An 8710-nucleotide genomic window follows, 5' to 3' on the forward strand; every position below is an offset into this window, starting at 1 on the left:
CGATGAAAGTTACGTGAACTAAAAAGACATATGCAATACATTATAGAATATAAGCATGCTGGTAATGATCTTGCCTACATTACCCAAAACGGCATATAATTAGAACCTATACATCATTATGTGCGTGCGTGCGTGTGCTTGGGTATGTGTGCGCTTATAAGTGTATGTATACAATGATACAAGCCAGGATATATAAAATAAGGCTTGTGATCTGGCATGCCAGTGCAGCAATAGGACCAGCACTTAGCATGTCATGAGATCAAGGGTTAGTTGTGTTTAGTTGCAGCATAATAGCGTATGCTTAGTTTTATTAAGCAGATGTAAAGAGAATAACCAGAGTATGTTGGCATAAAGTGAAAATGTGAAGTTTAATTAGTCAAAACAGCTTACTGTGTGTATTATCATTCTCTCTACTAAAGTCGATGTTGATGGATCATCTTGCAAAGAAAATGGTAAGTATATGAAATTATTCGCATAATTTACGTAGTCGTAATTTATGTGTAAAAGTAAGAGGGCCTGACGTTTCTATCCTACCAGGATCTTCTTCAGAGGCTGCAGGCTGCGATCCTAGCAGGATCTTCCTCAGAGAAGATCCTGAGAAACGTCAGACCCTCATACTTTTACACATTCTCTTACAACATACTATATATATATATATATATATCACATAATATACTTAACTAAATAAAAACAGTATATTCCATAGACTAACGGTACAAACATAATCAGTCTTAATGCTTCTGCATATATATATATATATATATATATATATATATATATATATATATATATATATATATATATATATATATATATATATATATATATATATATATATATATATATATTTTTTTTTTTTTTTTTTTTTTTTTTTTTTTTTTTTTTTTATTCTCAGTGACCCTTGATATCACATTTATAATCTAGTTACCAGATTTCATTTGAAACGGCGTATAGCAGACCTTTCATTTCTTACATTTTGATTCGATATTTCCGCAGTATCTCTAAACCATCACATGTGTGTTATTTTACAAGTCAAGTGCGTTTATATCTTATAAATGCATGTATGAAACACTGCCGTTAATAAAACATACTAGACCATAACGTTGATCCCCTGCCGGACACAGCAATCACCGTTACGGAGCATTGCCGTCACAAGATGGAAGGGCCTGTAACTGTTAACTTTCCAAATCATTTCCTCTCTATTGTTTTATAGGAATACTCAGGTGAACAAATTCCATTGAAACAGATACATGATGAGAAGGAAGATAAGAAAAAGAGCGTAACCGTCGTCGAATATTTCAAGACCGCCTTATCACTATTTTGGGAACGGAGATATCTACTTCTGGTTGTTTTGGGGGCGTTTTTTAATGCATTGCGCACTTTGCTTTCGAAAGTCGTTTTATTTCACATCGATCCGGTCATGACGGGGTGGACGGAAAGAACGACCATGATGATTTGCTGCGTTCCTGCCATTTTATGGTATAGACTATCATTACGAACAACAGTGTCTCTTACGGCTGCCCTGCTCGTAACAGGTGTCCTAAGTGCGGCACAAATCATCCTTATCATGACATCCTACAAGTACCTTAACGTTGGAGACGCGGGAGCGATCATATCCTGTAATCCGATCATCATTGGCATACTAGCATGGATATTTCTGTCCGAAAAGCTACGTCCCGTAGACCTACTATCTTGTGTCGTTGCAGTACTCGGTGTGATGCTATTATCCCGCCCATCTGAAATATTTGACGGTTCGGCGTTTCTGCTAAGTAACTTGATGTTAGGTTTTACAGCGGCCATCGGTGGCGCTTTTTCGATTGCTATTGGTGGTGTTCTAAAGAGGTTATTGTGTATCAAAGAAGTGAATAAACATGTGTCCTTGCTATACGTTAACTTTATTGGAGCTTTGATCTGTAGCATAATATGTACAATTTTAGAAAAATGGCAGTTACCAAACACGATCACAGCATCAGTCTTTTTAGTGCTATCTGGTATTTGTGGCTACCTAAATAACCTAATGATCATGATTGCTTTATGCCACGAAAAGGCATATCACGTATTTGTTGTAAATACGTCATCAGTGGCAATGGTTTACATGTTACAATATATATTTCTACATGTTTCTCCTGATATATATAGTACTGTTGGATCTACCTGTGTTATCCTATCCGTTGTATTGATTTCTCGAACAAAAACGGAAAATACCGAGGAAGAAGACTGACTAGAGAACTCTATATTTACTGCAAACAACAACATGGCGTATTTCCTGATTTACAATTATGGTAATACCCATGGTCCATTTGCCAACAAGTTCCTTCAAGTTAACCCGAGTGCAATATTAAAAAAAAAAAGAATAAAGCTTCATTACGGTGCCACTCAATTCTCAAGGAATTATCAGTTAATAATGGTAAATGTGAGTACCCATCAATCACTTAAAACAGATGTGTGTTATAATTTCTTAACGGGTGTTTCATTTATGACCAGTTGTATACTGAGGAGGACTTGCAAACTGAAAAAAGGGCTAAACACACAATCCTATCCACAATGATTGCCTGGACTAATAAGACTAGTCTAAATGATTAGCCCATTATTTCGTCCACATTTTAACTGAAAGTGGATGACAATTTGACCATCTTTACAATTAAGGTAAACCTGTTATAGTCAAACAGTTGTTCAACCAGTCATTATAGTTGAACAGCCTTTGTGTAATGAATGCGTATGTTATAGTAATTGGTTCCACAGTAGCATCTGCTGACAGGTCTAACATGTGTCACGGTGTTATAACACACATCAGTCTATACTGATTAACGGTTGTCTTTTATCCACAAACTGATCAAGCCAAGTACATTGGGTGAATAAGCTGGTAGTAAGGCTTTCCTGATGATTAAGAGATATTTACACTTGAATTTAACATGTACGCCTTGTACCAATATGGCATACGCCTCTATGATATTACATATGTTTGCATCAAGATCACTTTGGATGATATGACATGGTGCGTCAGCTATCGATACTTCAAAAAAATAAATAAATAAAAAAAGGTTAGAATTGAATATAAATTCCACATGGTGTTATATGTCGGTATGTTTTTACATTCATCAGATAACAAGTAAATTGACTTCCTGGTCTCTACTTTGAAGACTTAAAATCATTAGCATGGAAAGTATAGCATGCTTCCTGTAACTTCCCTATAATGGCATACATGTACTGAGTAGCCAACTTTGTAAGTAAATTTGTATATATTGTCATATAGATGTAAAAGCTATAACTGATAAGTTGGCCATTTCTGGTATCCTTCGGTTTTGCGTTCCATGCACCATGTAGATGTTCAGCAAAGGGTGACCAATTTTATACTGTCACTGCATGGTAGAATGAAAGACCTTTGGAGCTTCGGTGAGATTTGATTATATTTAGCACCTTTCGACACCTATGCAGATATGACACTATCATACGCAGTCTGTTGAGGATATGCTTTTTTTTTTAATCAGTTTGAATCACACAGACTCTTTTATGCATTGGGTATTCCCAGTGTCAAACGTTTTCTGTTGGTTTTTAAGTTTTATGTTGTGAGGACATGTATGCAACTATTATAAATTATTAACACTATGTTATCGCTTCGAGCAATTGTCGTGTTGCGAAGCAACGTACTATTTGTTATATCATCTTGCTCGATGTTTGTTTACATGTTGCTTGTTATTAAAGGAGACACTAACCCAACCATTGTTATTGGTCTATGTGACAACGATGGCTGTCATGAACACCGCCCCCCCCCTTCTACCTCCACAGCCAAAGGGACAGTAACCCAACAATCATTATTTTAATAAAGATAGCTGTCATGAACAACCCCGACCCCCTCCCAACCTCCACAGCCAACAAGACACTAACCCAACCCATCGTTATTGGTCTATGAGATAGAGATAGCTGTCATAACCCCCCCCCCCTCCTCCACCGCTTCCCCACCTCCACAGCCAAGGAGACACTAACCCTACCATCCTTTATGGTCTATGTTAAAGAGATAGCTGTCATGAACAACCCCACCCGATCCCCCTCTTCCTCCACAGCCAAGAAGACACTAACCCAACCATTGTTATTGGTCTATGTGTTAGAGATAGCTGTCATGCACAATCTCTCCCTGGCCCCATCCCCACCTCCACAGCCAAGGAGACACTAACCTTACCATCCTTAATGGTATATGTGATAGAGATAGCTGTCATGAAGAACCCCGACCCCCGACTCCCTCCTTACCTCCACAGCCAAGGAGACACTAACCTTACCATCCTTTATGGTATATGTGATAGAGATAGCTGTCATGAAGAACCCCGACCCCGACTCCCTCCTTACCTCCACAGTCAAGGAGACACTAACCTTACCATCCTTTATGGTATATGTGATAGAGATAGCTGTCATGAATAACCCCGACCCCCGACCCCCTCCCAACCTCCACAGCCAAGGAGACACTAACCTTACCATCCTTAATGGTATATGTGATAGAGATAGCTGTCATGAAGAACCCCGACCCCCGACTCCATCCCCACCTCCACAGCCAAGGAGACACTAACCTTACCATCCTTAATGGTCTATGTGATAGAGATAGCTGTCATGAACAACCCCATCCCCTATACTCCCTCTACCTCCACGGCCAAGAAGACACTAACCCAACCATTGTTATTGGTCTGTGTGATAGAGATAGGTGTCATGAAGAACCCCTCCCCGACCCTCTCCCCACCTCCACAGCCAAGGAGACACTAACCCAACCATCGTTATTGGTGTATTTAGGATTTTTTTGGATATTTAGGATAATTTAGGATCATCGCAACACTTCTCTTTGATGAGGGTGAACCGAAGTTTATCTATGCTTTTGAATCTTGGTCGACCATAGATAGCACAGGTGAATTCTTCCAGACCAGCAAACAGCTCATCTGTGACCTCAAGGAACAAGGAAAGTAGTAGCGATGATCCTAAATTGCATCTTCGTCGCAATGTGGACCTGGCGATGCTACCACCCTGCCGTGGAGTGTTGCAACAGCATATCTGTAGAGTTAAATACCAGGTCGCTATATGGAGACGTGCAGACATTCCCATTCAAGACGTTCCATCGCCAACAGATGGACATGGATGGACTCTGAAGTCTGGTTTCCTGGAGCCATTGTGGGTGGACGGACCAATTCTTCCCCAAGCGCTAGTGGACGAAGTGGAAGTACTTGACCCAAGCTGTGAATCAGATGATGAAGATTCTGCTGACCAAGACTCACTACCTGCTCCATCAGAAAGCGATGACAGTGACAGTGAGAGTGAATTGTAGTACAGGTTGGAAGTTACATCAGGATAACTAAAAATCTAGAGAGGTACTTGCATCACATGTTAGTTCTGAATGCCAAGCAGCCATTTTGGAATTCAAGATGGTTGAACATGTTACCAACAAAGGGCCTCGGCATTAAAATCACTGAGCCTAGTGAAATACTTGACGATAAAAACATAGCAATGTTTTATTTTGTTTTATTTTTATAATGTTGTTGATCTCATTGGATTCCTTAACTCTGAAAACATGGGTTTGTGAAAGTGAAAATAGTTCCAAATGGCGGCCATTTTGAATTTCAATATGGCTTCCTCAGCACAATGTTCCAGTGTTAATGTTGTTATTCTTATTGGATTCCTTGACCCTGAAAACATGGGTATAGACACCAGAATTATAACTCTATGTGCCTTAGAAGCTGAGTTATAGGTAAAAATAGTTCCGAATTGGCGGCCATTTTGAATTTCAAAATGGCCGCTGCAGCGCAATGATCCAATGGTTATGTCTTTGTTCTTACTGGATTCCTTGACCCAGAAAACATGGGTGTAAACACTAGAATTATAACTCTATGAGCCTTAGACGCCGAGATGTGGGTGAAAATAGTTCCAAATGGCGGCCATTTTGGAAAATGGAAGAACTGCAGAGTCGATCCCAACATTTTCAATGGTAACATGCAAAATATTGTTCGGACGGGTCTCCTGAACAAAATGATACCACTCGCGGGGAGCCTGGGGGTGCTTGGTGGGTCCTGCTAGCCCATGGACTATAATCGTGTTTTCAATAATGAGATATAGTAGTATGTATCGTGCCACTTCACCCCCCCCCCCCCCCCTCCCCACCCCACCCCCAATCGGGAGTCCAAACGGAGCGTCATTTCGTAAGTCCAACGTGCGTTACTTCGGGATTCTTATCGAATCCTATAACCTTTTTTTGTTATTCCAAAGACAGTACCGTACATTAGTTCCACATTACACGGTACACAATCTGTAGGAGGGAATGTATACACGTAAATTGTTTGGGACGGTTCACGTAGGAAAGTATATATACATTCTGAATATTAATTAGTGCATTGGCAGGTCTTGCAACTATTGCTGGTTTGGTCGTATCACTTCTGTTACAAACGAGAGCGCTCGGATCATAGCGTGTACGTGTATGCATTCTATTCTGCACTTTGTGTATCGTGTTACGTGGAACTAATGTACTGTCTTGGAATATCCAACAAAGGTTGTGGGATTCGATTAGACTCCCAAACAGATCAAAAGCAAAGCTCCCTAAACATACAACTTTATGATATTTATGCTAAACATTTCAATTTACCCTCCTTATGACGATACCGGTCCGTCATGGCGTAATGAAGCCCCTGTCTAATTTAGTTGTGACTTAATGACAAGGCGTGTTATTAAAACGGGGCAAAACAATTTAAAAAACCAAAGACAAAAGGTCAACGCCATGCAAGTTTATTATCTCACTCCTAAATATATGAGCTTACTTACCGTGAATAAAACCAACCAGACCGTCAAAGTGGAGACAGATATCATCCTTAGTGAATACACACGTTATGAAAACGGGTAAAAAACAATTCAATGAAAATAGACACAAATACACAGATTGCATGTTTAACTGAGAAGAACAGCCTGCTCTCTCTGGGATAGTTGGTGGCCCTAAAATGAGCCGTTGAATTCGTCGCTTGTTGGTGGTTCGGTACGTCAGATAGAAGACTCTCGACAATCTTAGGAGAAACCCACGCAGTTTTGGCACGTTGGAGGACATTTGCAGCACTGCGAAACATGCTGATAAAATGGGTCTGGGACCGTTTCTCGCACCCTCGCCTTCTCCTCCTCCTCCTCGTCTTTTGGCCACTCCGCCTTCTCCCAATTATAAACGTGGTTTATGACGTCCCACTTATATAAATTGCACTGACCGCAGCAGCCTCTCAGGTCTAAACGGTACCCGGCAGGTTTTTGTGAAAAGCCCCTTGTAACACTCGAGACATTGTCCCGGTATCCGAGTTTTTACCATTAATTATTTAATAAAATTCCTTGCTATCAACGATAACAACGTTGTTGTTGACATCTTGTGAAAACGGGAACCCGCTCTAAAAAAATAATATAAATAAATAAACACAAATAAAACAAAATAAATATTTTAAAAAGGGCTCCCGAAATGAACCCTCGAAAAACATGAGTTCCCCAATTGACACCCCGTTTGGAATCCCGAATTGACACACCCTTTGGAATCCCGAAATGGCGCACCGTTTGGACTCCCGACCGGGGGGGGGGGTGAAGTGGCACGATATATACTACTCGATATATATGGAACATGCAGTCTTGTGCAGTAACTATACTAAAAAAGGAAAACATTAAATGCATTTGATGGTATAAAGTCTTAGCTGGACCATGGAACGCCAAAATGGTTACGGGTGTAATGATGATCCGAAAAGATATATCTTTGGTTTGAAACGGATGATTCCGAACTTGCTTTAAAGGAGAGATCATTTGAGAAGTTGGTCAGATGCGGCACAAAAATCAAAAATGAGATATCATTTAAGACTTTTATTACCTCAGATAACATGTTTACAATGCGTTACAAATCTGCCAAGGAACATTGATAATGAATGTCATCGAAGACTACCTTCTAATTGTTCATATATATTAAAAGTTAAAAGAACGTGGTTTGGTTTTGGTTGTGTTATTAGAATTAACGAAAGAATGGATTAAAATAAGCCGACTTATACGATTAATCGAAGGATCCCACCTCATCATTAATGTATATTTAGAGGAAGATTTCAGAAATTTAGTATACCCTAAATGTGAATGTCTTGAAAACCAGAGTAGGGATAAAAACATCACTAGCACTCATGTTGTCTTTGAGTATGACAAATCAAAGACTAAAATGCTGCTTAAAGTCATCATTTAATGTCTCAGCGTGTATTCCAATGATAGCCGCACTGTCAGCACGTGATGTCACGATGGCGGTCACCTGATAAATGCTGGAACCGAAACAGCTTTCTATCTATCGCCCTCAAATGTGTTTTGCTGGGGATATGACATATCAAGACTAAAATGCTGCCCATAGGAATCTTTGTCCACGTCGATAGTCCATGGTGTCTTTCACGATACACATACCGTATACTGTTACCGGCAATACAGTGGTACTATACTCATTTCCCGTTGTCGTTTCCAGACAGTTCTCTAACTGGGCTACACATGTTTTTTGTTGGCGATTTTCCGAAAAGCCAAGAAGTGAGGTTAGAGAGGCAACTAGCGTTTAGGAGAAAGAACATGTGACGTGTAACATTCCGAGATTGCCGCAGCGTTCACACAGCCGACTTGGAAATCTTTCGGAAACGAGAATGAGTACAGTTAAGGGTTAATGAGAATCAAAGAATTTTGCGAATCTCTCGTAGAATTAATTCGT

General features: G+C 39.9%; 1 protein-coding gene across 1 annotated transcript; it reads left to right on the top strand.

Moving 5' to 3' along the window:
- Positions 1 to 210: 210 nt before the first annotated feature.
- LOC139964766 (solute carrier family 35 member G1-like) lies at positions 211 to 3711 on the top strand. The gene is made up of 2 exons (XM_071966716.1): positions 211 to 452; positions 1214 to 3711. Exons 1-2 carry the CDS (start codon positions 423 to 425, stop codon positions 2219 to 2221), a joined length of 1038 nt encoding a protein of 345 aa, XP_071822817.1. The 5' UTR covers positions 211 to 422; the 3' UTR covers positions 2222 to 3711.
- The last annotated feature ends 4999 nt before the right edge of the window (positions 3712 to 8710 follow it).

Source organism: Apostichopus japonicus, chromosome 23, assembly GCF_037975245.1.
Source record: "Apostichopus japonicus isolate 1M-3 chromosome 23, ASM3797524v1, whole genome shotgun sequence".
Taxonomy (NCBI): Eukaryota; Metazoa; Echinodermata; class Holothuroidea; order Aspidochirotida; family Stichopodidae; genus Apostichopus; species Apostichopus japonicus.

Bases quoted from the DNA above. Each gene is read 5' to 3' on its own strand.
- LOC139964766 (XM_071966716.1), top strand. From the start codon at position 423: ATGTTGATGGATCATCTTGCAAAGAAAATG. The intron at 453-1,213 runs GTAAGTATATGA...ATTGTTTTATAG, and splicing joins ATCATCTTGCAAAGAAAATG to GAATACTCAGGTGAACAAAT.